General features: G+C 52.6%; 1 protein-coding gene across 3 annotated transcripts in view; it reads right to left on the bottom strand.

Moving 5' to 3' along the window:
• The window catches only part of LOC147626065 (uncharacterized), a 97,617-nt gene that overhangs the window by 23,196 nt on the left and 59,369 nt on the right, over window positions 1-15,052 (bottom strand). For all 3 annotated transcript variants that reach the window (XR_015268768.1, XR_015268767.1, XM_086817624.1), the window contains exon 6: window positions 5,153-5,236. Coding sequence is in view for 1 of the 3 variants with exons in the window: in XM_086817624.1 (XP_086673750.1) it covers window positions 5,153-5,236 (84 nt within the window). In the remaining 2 variants the exon portion in view is untranslated. The remainder of the gene's footprint in view (window positions 1-5,152; window positions 5,237-15,052) is intronic.

Genomic DNA, 15,052 nt, shown 5'->3' with positions numbered 1-15,052 from the left:
TAACAGCACCTGATTTGCCACCACCACCCTTCCAGCCAAGGATAGTCGAGCTGTACTCCAATACAATAGCTTCTTCCGAATGCTCAGAAGAAGCGGGGCAATCTGGTGCTGAGGTGACAAATCTAGGCCAATCTGGCATCCCAAATACCGCACTCCTGTGCCTGGAGGAATCCATCTAAAACCGGGGTCCGGGCTCCATGCCGGAGTGGGAGCACTACTGATCCAAAAGGCCACTGTCTTGCGCCAATTGATCAATGCTCCCGAAGCTGCACTAAAAACCTGGAGCGACTGCTCAGCCCGAATAAGATTGCCCTCATGGCCATGCAAAAATAAGCCCGTGTCGTCTGCAAACTCAGCATCAAGCAGGTCCTCCCCCCGGACTGGGAGCTGCAGTCCTCTCAAACCAACCTCTTCTGCCGTCAAATACATACTCATAGCCTCCGCAAAGAAGAGAAAAAGGAAAGGGACGAGATGACACCCCTGACGGACTGATCTGGTCAGCTCAAAACTCGGCCCCCGTCCTCCTGCAATCAGCACACCTGGCTGCGAGCTGTGGAATACAGAGCTGCCACCCCTCTGATCCATCCTGGCTCAAAGCCTAGGCGAAGCATAGTGCCCTCTAAGAAACCCCAATCAACTCTATCGTATGCCTTCTCAAAATCGAGAAGCATCACGACCAAGTCCTCGCCAAGAAATCTAGCTCGGGCCATCGCCTCCCAGAAAGTAAAGATGTTGTCAAGGATACTGCGCTCCTTGACAAATCCTGTTTGAGTAGCATGAATCAACTCCCCCAGAAAGGGCTGGATCCTCAAACTCAAGGCCTTTGCTAAGACCTTGTAGACATAATTGAGGATCGTAATAGGCCTCCAATGCCGAATGTCATCTGATACTCCCTCCCCCTTGGGGATAAGATAGATCAAGCCCTCTGAAAAGCTCTGCGGCATCACCCCAGTGTCCAAAACATGCTGAAAGCCCCTGCGGAGGCCTGGCCCCAAAAGGTCCCAATAGCGCATAAAAAAGGCCGGCGTCAGTCCGTCCTCCCCTAGGCAACTATGTCGCGGCAGGACCGTCAAGGCCTCGGCAAGCTCAATCTCTGACAAAGGCGCACCTAGAACTGTACGCATATGGTCTGTGACCCTCCTATGCACATGGGCCCACACAGTCTGTCTGCAAACATCTCGATCCTCAGTGGCTGGCTCCGCTGAAAGCAGGTCACTATAAAATGCAGTGGCAATGGCTCTGATCTCCCCGAGCTCAGTAGCTACCGATCCATCCGGTCTACCAAGCTGGCGGACTCCTGCTCGCGCATGACGGGGTCCAGTGATCTCAAAAAACTCTGCAGTCACTCTATCACCAAGCTGCGTCCACTGAGAGGCCTGACGACGATAGTAAAACTCATGTTTCTGCTCCTCTACCTCTCTAACCTCCTGGCGTGCCTGGCTCAGCTGGGACGCCACCCACTCACATGCAGGCTGCTGCTCCTAAAGGCGCTGTAGCGAAGCAAGGCTGCGTCTCAGCCGTTGCTCCCGCTCGCGAATCTCTCCCAGTCGTGTCAAAACTGCAGCGTGTAGAAAAGAGCTAAGATCAATGAGTCCCTGGGCACACTGGCCCGCTGCATCCTGGTCAGAGCACTGACTATCATGCCAGATCCTCTCAATGTCCTCAGCGAGACTGGGATCTGTAAGTACCCTCTCTGGGATCCTCAACTGCAAGCTGGGCTCCCGTGTCCCCTCCTCCAATGTCAATATAACTGGCGCATGATCTGAAAATGAGGTGCCAGCGAGAATGCCGACGGAGCCCCCTCGCTCCCCTAACCAGTCGCCCACATAAAAGTGATCAATCTGTGATAGATTAGTCCCTCCCTGCCGGCGATCCGACCGAGAGAAACTAAGACTGTCCTGAGACCGGGAGAAAGCCCCATGCTGCCATGCATCGGTGATCCTCAATGACATGCAAAACCGGTCCCAAGCTGCAAGCTCCGTGCCGTGCACTGTAACATGACTGCCTCCCACCCTATCTGCCGGGTCCTCAAGCATGTTGAAGTCCCCCCCCACCCACCAATGTGCGGCCTCTGGCAATGCATCTGTAACCTGAGTCCAGAACTCTGCTCTGGCACTAGCATGATTGGGCGCATAGATGTTGAGTACACCCAATAGCTCATCATGCATCCTCAGAATGACATACTGTGCTCTACCAGGCACAATGATCCCTCGATCCACAATGGCCTGCCGCCATACATCTGCAATGACCATGCATACTCCTCCCTATCCACCCAAAGGACCAAACCCTGCAGACCAAAAAGTGTCCCATCTACCAGGCATCACCGAACCATATCTCCCGATCCTGCTCTCACCCAAGTGGTGCTCCTGCATCATCAAAATATCAATGCTGCCACCAACCACGCATCTCTGAAGCTCCTGCCTCAAGCAACCACGATAGCGTATAAAGTGTGCTCCGCCAAGGCCCTGTACATTCCATGAGATGATCCTCATGGATGCCCTGCTGAGGTGGATGCTGTCTCAGCCGTACGGCGGGCCTTCGCAAGCGGCTTGGATGGAGAGTAGTCCCCATCCGAACGGCTGCGAATCTGCCCACCCGGTGTACTGCAAGAATCCCGGATCAGGCGCCAGTGGCTGTGGCCCATGGCGACTGCCTCCCGCTCTGACAGAGCAACCTCGTGTATACACACATATCCAGGGTTGCGTGCCAAGTCTGCCACTGTGCGCACGACCAAATGCCGAATCCCTGAGGTATCCACACTCCCGGGATCCAAGAAAAAATGAGCCAACTCCCAAAGTCGTCCTATCACATCTGTCACCCCCAGATCGCTCATGTGATGAGAAAACTCAATTGCCTGAGTCTTCAAAGTGCTGAGAGCGAGCTCTAGAGTCCACTCCCGGTCGCAAGGGCCACATAAGAGGGAACGAGAAGGCCACCGCTGAGTCTAGTGCCTCCTCCCCGCGGGCCGGAGGTATCACTACATGAACTCGGATGGGTGCTAGCTCATGGGGGCCCTCTGCTCCAAAAAGCCGTGTGAAGGTATAATCAAAAGCCTCCGAGCGCTGTCTAATGCCAAGGCGACTCAGCCGACTGCGGATAGATGAAATCCGTGAAGCCCTAATTGGCATAGGTCTCCTCTATGATGCTCGAGCGAGGTCAGTGCTCAGCGCTCTCCGGACTGCAGGTGAGCGCCAGGGAACTGCCAGGGCCTCCCGGGAAGGTGAGGCGGGCGGAGGGGGAGGAGGGGGAGGCGAGGGAGGTGGAGAGGGAGCCGCTGCCGAAATCGGAGCGGAGACGGGAGGAGGCGATGGTGGAAGCGAGGCGGTGGGAGGGGACGGGGGTGGGGGGGGTGAAGGTGGGGGTGCTGGCATCTCCTGGTCCTCAGACGTCGCCGCGGGGGTCTCCTCCTGGAGGGGAGAAAAGATGTTCCTCACGGGGACCCAGTGAGGCTGAGACTGTGGCTGCTGCTGCAGCGGTCTCTGGGCGTGCTGCTGTGGCTGTCTCCCTCGGCGGCGCCCTTGTCCAGGCTACCACTCCGAGGTCTTTGTGGCCTGAGCAGGTGTCCCGGAGGCAGCCTGCCGAGCCGAATCTGTGGGCGGGCCATCAGTAGCCTGCTGCTGTGGTGAGGGTCGGGGTCTCTTGCGAGGACAGGCCTTGGCCAGGTGACCGACCTGCCTGCAAATGAAGCACTGGTTCGGGAGCCCCGAGAACTCCACTCTCTGATCTATCCACCCCCCCCTATCCTAGGTAGCTGAATGACCTTGGGAAGGGAGGAGATGTCAGACACCAACACTCTGACCGAAGGTAGCCCAGCTGCTCTGGCCACCACTGAAGCTGCTGAGGGGCCCGTCTCTAGTACCGAGCCCACCAATGCTCTGAGCCTGGAGAGGAGCGGAAGATACTCCCGCCGGAGACCAGGGAAACAAACTGTAACATGGAAGAGGCGCTCTCCCTGCTCCGCCGCTGCTGGGTCAAATCCATGCTGCCAAGGTCTGAAGAAAGCCCGAGCACCCCTGATGTCAAGGGGACTCATGGCAAGGACCTTGGCAACGCTCTAGGCGGCCTCGAACTCGATCTGACAATGTCCCCGGCCCAGGAGCTGTACATCCAGGATCTTGCCCACATCTGCAAGAAGGCGGGCCTGAAGAAGATCCCTGATCTCCCCTCTGCTGGGGCGAGTGCCGACTATACGGCAGATGGTGGAATGAGCCTGGAGGCGTTCCATCTCTGCGGTGAGGCTCGCTTCCTCTTCCGGCGAAAGAGAAAGCCTGATGGGGGTGACCTCAGGGGCGGGCGAGGGGGCTGCGGATGAGTCCCTCTGAGGCGGGGCAGGAGGAGCCTCCATAAGAGTCTGAAGCTGCAGCGAAGGCGAGGCGAAGGCGGGATCCTGCTGGAACCGAGCTGCACACAGAGAGGCAGGGTACGGAGCGAAAAAGGAAAACAAAACCCCAAGGGGGGGCGGAAGCAAGAAAAAGGAAGGAGGGGGGGGGTGGGAGAAGGCGAAGGAGAAAAAAAGAAAAAAACCCAAAAAAAGGGGGAAGGCGGGGGCTGCGCGCAAGAGGGATGGGAGGAAGCGAGCTGGCAGAGGGGGGGGGATGAGGCGCTGCAGAGGGGAGGGGGGGGGGGGGGGGGGGGGGGGGCGAAGACAAGGGGGGAGGCGCGAGGAGAGGAAGGCGAGCAGAGCAAGGCGGCGGCAGCAAGCGGAACAAAAAGGGGGGGGGGGGGGGGGCGCAGCAGCGGAAGCAGGCGGGGGGGGGGGGGGGCTAAAATGACAGGTGGCGGGCAATGCAGGGAAGGCGGAGGGGGGAAGGAGCAAGGGGAAGACGGGGGGCAAGCAGGCAGGGGGGGGGGCGACAGGCGCAGTGCAGTATCGCGAGCAGGGAGAGGGGAGGCGGGAGCTTCAGCGAGCGTTGAGTCGACCCGTTGACCAGAGTTCCTGAAATAATGGATGTTTGAATCTTGATGAACATGACGAAGTTGCAGAAGGTCTGAAACCCATTGACTGAGGGTGAGCACAAAAAGAGTACAGGCAGGCAGACAGAAGCCGGAAATATAAACAAAGTATCTCAGTTATACATTCTGACACAAAAACAAAGGAAACTCTCAGTGGACCTAAATAATTGAGTTAACATCTCACACACACCAACATTACCTGTCGTCTTCCTGTACCAGAAATGACAAATCTAAGCTCGAAGGCAGATGCTTGCTGACTGTCCAGAAGTCCCCAATTTCCAAGCTGTTCCAAATGCAAGAATATCAGTACACTGCATCATCTAGCCTCCTAAGAAAGCCTCGTAAGAAAATCCTTGTTAAGCTCTTTCATATTCTCAAAAATGCATAGCATGTCTAAACCAACGAAACTCCCCACAAGCCTAAATGTGTAAGTCAAGCTCCTCATTTTGGCTCTCTATTTACCTGAATTAATGCATGCAGGATTCCAACAGCCACAATACACATTTTGTTTTACTCAGAAGAACATGCGAGCATGGTCGAAAAATTAAAACCTTTTAGAAGGATCCATCCAATGAACCATAGGTCACCTTAGAAAACATAAAGGAACTTCACATCTTATGGTGGTCGTGAGCTAGCTGTAACCTTGGACTATGTGGGCAATCAATAATTAACTTGAGAAGCCTTGCCAGTATCCATACTTCGATTTCAGCAAGTAAGAACAAATGCAGATAGCCGATTTAGCCTCTGCCATGTGAGCATCACGAGAACATGTGCAGGCCACCAGCTCAAGTGGGGAGGAGCCTACCAGCCAGCTAGAGACTGGTATCATAAATCTAGGATTGCTCTTGCCTACATGAAGGGACCCCCTTCCAGCGTATGTATGTATATGTCACACACACTGTCATGTGCATGCCACATGGACATGGCTAATCCAAAGTTAACACAGGATTTGGCAGCTAATAAACAGCCTGTTTAGGACTCAGACCAGCAGCTAGCAGTCGTTTTCCCAGTCGGCAGCATTTGCAGTATTTGATGTGATTTTTCTCGCATTTATTGATAGGGAATTATCATCAGAGGACAGATTTCACTGGCCAACAGCATGAAAACTGGCTGACCAGCTTCTTGGGGTCCTATATAAGGCAAGGCATGGTTTTGTATCGACAAAACTAGTCGTGAGCTCGTTCCCGCTGATCATTGGCTGGCATTTCGGGCTTCCCAGTGACAGTTTGCTTCCCATGCCTTAGGAAGGAGTACCTTCCTCTTCTCCCGGTGATTGGTGGTGCAATCAAGAGAGTGATGGAATCCCCCCCACCACTGCCTCGGCCCTTGCATGGTGTTGTGCCATGGCACGTCTATGGTGTGAAACCATGCATGTGAGGCCATTAAATGCAAATCCAGATGCATGGGATTAAGTGCCACAGTGTACATGATATTCCGAGGGCTAGCAGAAGTCCCTGTGCCTGTGTACATATGGAATGCATGAAGTGTGGAGAGTTTTGCCCGGGGATGCCTTGGCAGATGTACAGGGTGAACGGTTTTGCTGTGAGCATGTGCAGGCCTGTCCGGAACGTAGTTTGCTGGAGATGGTTTCAGCTCCTCAGTCGCCTGATTGTGTGCACGTCCAATGTATAAGTGGGCATCGAAGATTGTATTTGAAGTGTATGGAAGGCATGGGCAATTAGGAAAGAGGGGCCAAGGTTGCCTTGTAGATGGTGTGAAAAGGAAAGTGATGTGGATGTAGCTTAGAGCATTTGGTGTGAAATGAAAGCATTACGTGGCACTAGTGAGAATAGCCATGTGGAAGGTTTACGCTGCTGCCAGCGTGCGCAGTCTAGAAGGTGGCGAGGAGAGGAAGAAAAGAGGGGGCCGCCGCGTTGATCTGCCCCCCCCCCCCCCCCTTCTCGAACGCTGTCAAGCCGTGCGCAGCTGCTGCAGGTATACACGGAGGGCCGCTTCGTGAGAAGATGGGGGGGTGATTCTGCAGAGATCGGGTGGTTTCGAAAAGGTTGCTATCTGGTTTTTGGAGGGTTCTGGGTGGAGGGAGTAGGCGTGGAAGACAAGCCAGCCGCCTTGTAGAAGAAGGCTGGGGGGAGAAGAGCTGTGGGGAGTCGATGCGTGGCCGCCTGGGGGTACGAAGAACAGACTGGTAATACTTCGGGGGGGTGCAGGCAAGCGGGGGGGGGCTCTGATTGATTTGCAGAGAAGAGGCGTGGAAGAGTCGTCGGGGGCTGCAACCAGAGTGTGGGGGCCTCCCTTGTGAAGAGCAGCAAAGAGGGAGCTGCTGCTGGCGTTACAGTGTGGTGGGGATATGCAGCGCAGCTGCTGACAGAGAGAGCCGACGGGCTACAAGTGGGGGGGGCTCTGATCGAACTGCAGAGGGCAGAGGCGCGGGAGAGTGTGCAGGCAAAGTAAAGGGAATTCGGCGGGGCTCTGAGGCGTAGCTGTGTGTGCAAGGTGGTGGTGACTGAGGTGCCGGCTGTAGAGAAGGAGCTGCGGTGGGAAGAGAAGAGACAGTACAGAGGTGGTGTGGGTTTTGCTGCTTCAAGGTGAAGGCGGTGGTCGTCTAGAAGCGCAGAGCAGAGGCGCAGTCGAAGGAGCCCAATTCAGGCGTGGAGGAGTCTCCATGTTGCAACCAAAGAAGGGGGGCCTCCAGTGTGAGGAGCAGCGCAGCTGCTGACAGAGAGGGCCTTGTGTGTGGGGGGGGAACCGCCTTATGAAGAGCTGCTGGGGGCTCTGAGGCGCAGCTAGTGTGGGCAGAACCGGGCTAGGGATTCTGTGGGGGGCTCTTGGGCGTGTGCAGCGGCTAGCGTGTGCAGAGGAGAGTGACTGGGGAGCAGCAGCCACAAGGGCTGGGAGTTTGTTACAGTGCAGAGGCGAGCACAGAGGGCCGCAAGGCTGTTGGATCGCGCCGAAATGGTCCATAAGCAGAGCCATGCTGCTGCTGTCGTGAAGATGTGGAGAGAAAGCCTGGGCTACATCAAGCTGCTGTTTTTTGTATGAGGAGGATGTGTCTCTTTCTTGTGGAAGATATCAAGTTGTGCTGAAGCTATGTTATGGGCTGCCGGCATATGTATATGCTGAAGATACGTATACCTTTGTATTTGATGATGTCTTGTGAGTTTTATTTGTTTTGTCTCATGAGTATTGTTGCATGTCAAACATATAGCATATGTTATGTGAAGATCTTTCATGATGATGAAGCTTTGATGATGATATATGAAGATGATGATGAGTTCTCCTGGCATAAGCCTTGTATCATCAGAGTCGAAGATGAGTGTGTCTTGTATGAGTTGTGGAGACAATCCCATTGAATGTATGCCTGAGACAAGAGGGGGCTCTGAGGCGCAGCTGTGTGTGCAAGGTGGTGGTGACTGAGGTGCCGGCTGTAGAGAAGGAGCTGCGGTGGGAAGAGAAGAGACAGTACAGAGGTGTTGTGGGTTTTGCTGCTTCAAGGTGAAGGCGGTGGTCGTCTAGAAGCGCAGAGCAGAGGCGCAGTCGAAGGAGCCCAATTCAGGCGTGGAGGAGTCTCCATGCTGCAACGAAAGAAGGGGGGCTTCCAGTGTGAGAAGCAGCGCAGCTGCTGACAGAGAGGGCCTTGTGTGTGGGGGGGACCGCCTTGGGAAGAGCTGCTGGGGGCTCTGAGGCGCAACTAGTGTGGGCAGAACCGGGCTAGGGATTCTGTGGGGGGCTCTTGGGCGTGTGCAGCGGCTAGCGTGTGCAGAGGAGAGTGACTGGGGAGCAGCAGCCACAAGGGCTGGGAGTTTGTTACAGTGCAGAGGCGAGCACAGAGGGCCGCAAGGCTGCTGGATCGCGCCGAAATGGTCCATAAGCAGAGCCATGCTGCTGCTGTCGTGAAGATGTGGAGAGAAAGCCTGGGCTACATCAAGCTGCTGTTTTTTGTATGAGGAGGATGTGTCTCTTTCTTGTGGAAGATATCAAGTTGTGCTGAAGCTATGTTATGGGCTGCCGGCATATGTATATGCTGAAGATACGTATACCTTTGTATTTGATGATGTCTTGTGAGTTTTATTTGTTTTGTCTCATGAGTATTGTTGCATGTCAAACATATTGTACAAACATATAGCATATGTTATGTGAAGATCTTTCATGATGATGAAGCTTTGATGATGATATATGAAGATGATGATGAGTTCTCCTGGCATAAGCCTTGTATCATCAGAGTCGAAGATGAGTGTGTCTTGTATGAGTTGTGGAGACAATCCCATTGAATGTATGCCTGAGACAAGAGATTGAGATAATACCATGCTATACCTTGTTCTATGAGAAGCTGAGAAGACATTTAATGCTTGGAATTTGAAGCAACTCTCACAGCCAAAAGTCTCGCACTTTCCCAGCAACACCGCCCACATCACGACAACGGGCAGCCGGGATCCCATCTCTCTGCATCTATGTTGCCTCGCCGGATTCAATGTCTCAGATGATATCTATTCCCAGTCTTCAGGGCAACCCCATTATGCAGAGACTGGAGTATTCCGGCCTTCCAGGCCAATATTTCATTTGCAAGCAGATGGGTCATCTGGCCAGAGCTTGCCCTTGCGTCAGTCTAGGAGACCGCCCCTGATGGTTCCCCCTCCTAGTTCCCGCACAGATCTGCACCGGGGGGCCAAGGGAGGAGAGGTTCCCAGGCCGCGGAGCACCGGGTATTGACCATGCATGACCCATCAGCCAGAGAGTGACGGACGGTTGGCTCCCGCCCGGGTCGCCGGCCGAGCACCAGAGCTGAGTGTCGCCGCCGTGCGCGCCAAGCTGGTAGCATGCAGGAGGATTCGGTTCTGTTAGAGAACCATCCGCTCGTAGAGAGCGGGCCCCCTCTAGTCACAGAAAGGGCCCCTCCGCGCCCCCCTCCCCCCCCCCCATTTGGCGGCCGATTCCTCGTCGCGGCTCCTCTTCCAGCCCTCAGTGCGCAGTGGGGCCGGTTGACCCCACCCTCTCTCCATCCCAACAGCCTTGCTCTCCGATGGATGCCTCTCAGCAACGTCCCTCTCCAGCCTCTCCGCCTGCCCACTCCCCCTCGCCTCCTCCCCACCCTCGCCTCCAACTCTACCCGCAGTCACTCCATTTTCCCCTTTCTCCCCCCCCCCTCCCCCCCCTCCTCTCTCTTTTTCCGCCTCTCCAAAGCATTCCTAACCGCCCCCTGCAGCCCCTGATCCGGAGAGGAGATGGCCAGCGAGCTCCATTCCTTGCCTGATTCATCGCTTCTCTGAGCTGATGGAGATGACCATTGCGGCCTCACCGGTGAGGGCTCTCCCACCTGAGTCTCTAGGCGGGCCCCCTAGGATCTTGGGGTAGCCTGTGGATTATAGTTTCTTCCGGTGTCTTCCGACGGAAAGAGGACAGTTTTGAGGAGACCGTAGCCCCTATTCGGATATGTGTGGTCTTGGACACCACTCCAGACCCTCTACGCCAGAGAATGGCGCGATGATTTTCTCTTTCCCCTTGAGTACCGCCCTGGGGACAAAATGGGATCCAAAGTCGGTGGCCGCTACCATTCAAGGCCAGGCAGTTGAGCTATCACATCATCTTCAAGCTCTCCGCATCACCGACGTTCTTACTCATCTATGGCCTTTGGCCAGGATGGAGTTTGGTGGATCAGCCCACAGAGACCAGGAAGGGGAGATGGTGACCTCCAACCTGGAGGTGCTGCTCTTTGTGTTCATGCTGCATACCTCTATCACAGTACCTCTCCCCCTTTCTTACAGGTATCTTCACTATGATCGATGGAGCACAGAGTATGCATACTCTCACGCTCGGACAAAGTGGCAATACATGGAGGGCAAGATCCACAACCACTTAGCACGACTTCACACCAAGACAAATTGTTACTATTCCCCATCTAAACCTGCGCCCAAGACTCTTCAAGTGGAGGGCAGTTCCAAAAGTTCCACCTCACACAAAGTTCGCCTGCCTAACGCCTGCCCACCTACAACGCTTCTTTTCTGTTTTCTCTCACCTGAAACTGTTTATACAGTTCAAAAACATCTTTCCTCTTCTTTGCAAAGCAAACAACCCTTTCTAGACCACAATCGCTATCATCACGGGTTCCTATGATGAAAAAAACAAGATACTGAATCTGAAAAACACCAGTATGCACAGAAAAAACAGCAAGCTTTTTGAACACGTACCTTTCTTCGATAGCATCTTTATGTGCTTGCTTGCAATTGAACAGGGATTGTCCATACCAATGCTGCATTGCATAGCATCTTTATGTGCTTGCATGCAATTGAAATTGCATGTTATTTTCATGCTTGCTTGACCAATGTGTAGTTCCAGGTAAGGGGACGCCCGCCCCCGAACCGTGGGTGTGAATCTGTCTACTGACATGGTTATGTGGCATGTGACAGGTATTGGTCATAAACCTAGCCTTAGGAGTTAGCACTAATTTATAAGTGAGTGTGTATTTGTTTTGGGCGACCAAAACTCACGTATAAATTATGACCAGCCCGGTGTTCACACACACTGATGTCCCGAGATGGACATAACCCAATGTCCACCGCCCAAACCTTATCCCCTTTGTACAAAGGGAGTAACCAGCCATGTGGCATGTGACAGGTGGTAAGTATTGGTCATAAACCTAGCCTTAGGAGTTAGCACTAATTTATAAGTGCCACCTACACTGGACAACTCGCCACCTCACTCCTCCTCTCTCTAGAGATTGGTGCCTCCTTCATGACGGCTATTCGGCTACATTTTCTGCACTTTCTCCTTCCCAACTCCATTTCCAAGCTTGCTAAGGTGTTTCTGAAACCGATCCCGTCAAGTGGGAAAGACTCCGTTGGACACCCACACGCTTAATAGCACAACTTTAAAACCACAAATTTGAAATGGACAACTTAAAACAACTTGAAATTTAAATGAAATGAAATGGAAAAATGGACACCAGCACTGGGGCCGGAACGGGCCGACCCCCCCCTCAATATCTGATATATTTATTGGGAGTAGTTAATGAATACAATGCTCCATGGGTTCCAAGAACCAGATGATGTCCATGTACATATGAAAACAGTACCGAACAAATAGGCTCGAAGTCGAATTTCGATGTAGAAGCTCGAAGCAGAACGACCACTAGTGTGGTCCAATCTCTACGGTCCTGTGCTTTCACTGGACTCCGCGGAGAGCGCCACACTGGTGTTCCGAGACCACGCACAGACAGGCGCTCTCGTACTAACGCCTGGCTCTCCCGATCTCAGCACCTTTGGACCAAGGTTCTCCAATAGAGCTTGGACAACCCGGCACCAAACGGGTGTTGGCCGAGCGGGATGAATCCCTTATCAGATTTAAACATAAAATACTTTACTTAAATCTGAAATTCACTTACTTGTAGATGGTTGATAGAAAACCAATACTCGTGGTATGATGAGGCCACCCTTGTTGAAGAAACAATTGCCTCGTGGTGAACCACCAAGACAAGTATCACCGCAAAAGACACAGCCGCCTGCTGTGAGAAAAGAAGCATCCACTTGCAAGGGAGGAGATGCCTGGCTGCAGTGTGGAGGAGCTCAAGCAAAGTCGCCTGAGGGTAGTGTTCTACTGGCTGGAACACAAGCGCACAGCCATAGCCGCCTGTAGGGACATGCGTAGCTTGGAGAGGTGCAGCCAGTAGAAGATGGGCAGCAGCCTGCAGCCGGTAGAGGATGGGCATCCTGCAAGAAGGCAGCGCAGCCTACAAGGAGTAGCAGCCAGTCGCCTGCAGAGAGGAGCACACCTGATTGCAACCAGTTCTGGCTGCCTGTAGAGGATCACATCCGCCTGGTTATTCAGAAACGCAGCCAGCAGCCTGGTTGCTGCAGGAGCAGAGGCACATAAAAATTCAGCAGCAGCCGCCTGGGAGCATGTTTGGTTGCAGCCAGTAGTGCAGGGGAAACAGTCGCCTGAGAGAGAGAAGGCGCAGGTTGGTGAATAAACGCTTGAAAGATGGAAGCGATTTATTTCTACGCTTGAAGGAGGGAGCCCTTTTTTTAATAAAATAAAAGTGAAGTTTACTTTGGTGATTCCCACGTTTGCATGTGGGTGGGGAGTTTGCGTAGGTGACCATGCCCACCCCCACACTCACTTAAGTGGGGCTCCCCACCTTGGCCCCTAAGTGGGTGCCCAAAGGGGGTGCCCACATTTAAGTGAATGTGAACACCTAACCTTATAAAATAAAAGGTTAGAATATGAAACATTAAAACAATATGTGCGACATACTTACCACCTGTTCACATGCACCAAAACTCGTCAGAATACAGAGCAGACTTCACGACTCACTGGCAGGCGTCCCCGCTCAGTAAGTAACACGTCAAGCAGGCAAACACACAAATACATGTCATGCGAAAACAGTTTCAAACATGCAAAATATGTGTGCATGTGCAAATAGTAACATGGACATATCTCCCGTTCATGGAACAAGTACAAAATATCTGTCGGCACAAAACTGGCACGACATAAAAACATAAAAACCTGGTCTTCCTATGGAGTGACAGTCCCATAGGTAAGACACAGTTCCAGGCACGAGTCTCCCTATGGTGTGACAGTCCCATAGGCAAAACACGGCACGAATACTGGCTCTTCCATGGCGTGACAATCCCATGGGTCGAACACAATCCAGGTCATACACGGGTGGCACGAGTCTAGCTCCCGTCCATACGACACCATCCTGCTAACACACGGGTGGCACCAGTCTGGCTCCCGTCCATGTCAGCAAAAATACTGGCCTCTTCACATGAGACACCGGCCTGGCCTCAAGTGAACGAGACGCAAAAAACTGGAGATGGACCAAATGGTCGGCCAATTGGTGGCATCCCCCCAGGCTTCTAAAGAGTTGACCTCAACTGAAAAGCCTCAAGATATGCCTGCAACAATTGCGGATAATCTACAAAATAATCCTCATTTACCCATTTGGCATCAATAGGCAAATAATTCTTAAACTTCACAAGGTATCTCCTGGAAAGCTTTCCTGCAGGTAGCTTTCTCTCCTTGTGAAAAACAATCTGTTCTGGCTGGAGGATCTCCTCAAGCTCTTCAATCTCTGGTGGATCTTCTGTGACAGGCTCATCAGGATCTGGCCCCACATATTTCCGAGATAGACTCACATGAAAAGCATTGTGAATCTTCCAATGACTAGGTAAAGCAAGCCTGTAGGACACTTCATTGATCTTGTGAATCACCTTGAAGGGTCCATAATAGCGAGGAGAAAGCTTAGGATATGATCCTTCTCGTCCTGGCCTCTTCCGAAGCCTAGCCTTCTCAAATTTCAGCAATACCCATTCACCCTCATGACTTCCATGTCCCTTCTATGCTTGTCAGCAGCCATTTTATGCTTATCCTGAGATCTTGCAATGGCTGTCCGCACCTGACCAAAGGCAACATCCAAGTCACGAACATATTCATCAGCTGCTGCAAAAATCTCATCCTTTGTACGAAGGATGCGTGGCAAGACCACTCTGCCATAAATAATCTCAAACGGAGCCTTGCCCGTGGAAGCATGGATCGTATTGTTGTAGGCAAACTCAACAAGTGGAAGATACTTCTCCCATGCAGTCTTTTGATCTGCCACATAACACTTCAACAAATCCAACACGGCTGAATTTGCAGCTTCACTTTGGCCACCCGTTTGGGCTTGATAACCTTCGTTGATAACATAAGAGGTATGTGAATGACCAGCCATCAAATCAGTCCATATATGGCAAAAATCAGCATCCAAATGATACAAATCTCTCATAGTAGATAAGTCTCCATGAGAGGCCACTGAGACTGCAGCAACATAAGGCCTCCTAGATAGTGCATCGGCCACCACATTTTTCTTTCCTGGGGTATGCACAATCTGAAAATGAAACATGGAAAGAAAATTTGCCATTCTCATCTGCTTCTCTGAAAGCTTGGTTTGAGATAGAAAATATCTCAAGCTTTGATGATTTGTCTTGACTACAAATTCAGTCCCAAGAAGGTAATGTTTCCAAATCTTTAAGAAGTGAATTACAGCCAAGAGCTCTTTCTCATAGTTATCAATATGAAGCTCAGCATCATGCAAACGACGGCTTTCGTATGCAACTGCATGCCCTTCTTGATTTAGGACAGCTCCTATGCAATCACCACAAGCATC

Source organism: Cibotium barometz, chromosome 23 (assembly GCF_041138505.1).
Source record: "Cibotium barometz isolate CiBa-2024 chromosome 23, ASM4113850v1, whole genome shotgun sequence".
Taxonomy (NCBI): domain Eukaryota; kingdom Viridiplantae; phylum Streptophyta; class Polypodiopsida; order Cyatheales; family Cibotiaceae; genus Cibotium; species Cibotium barometz.
The sequence above is the reverse complement of the archived record's forward strand: the minus strand, read 5'-3'. Positions and strand labels throughout refer to the sequence as shown.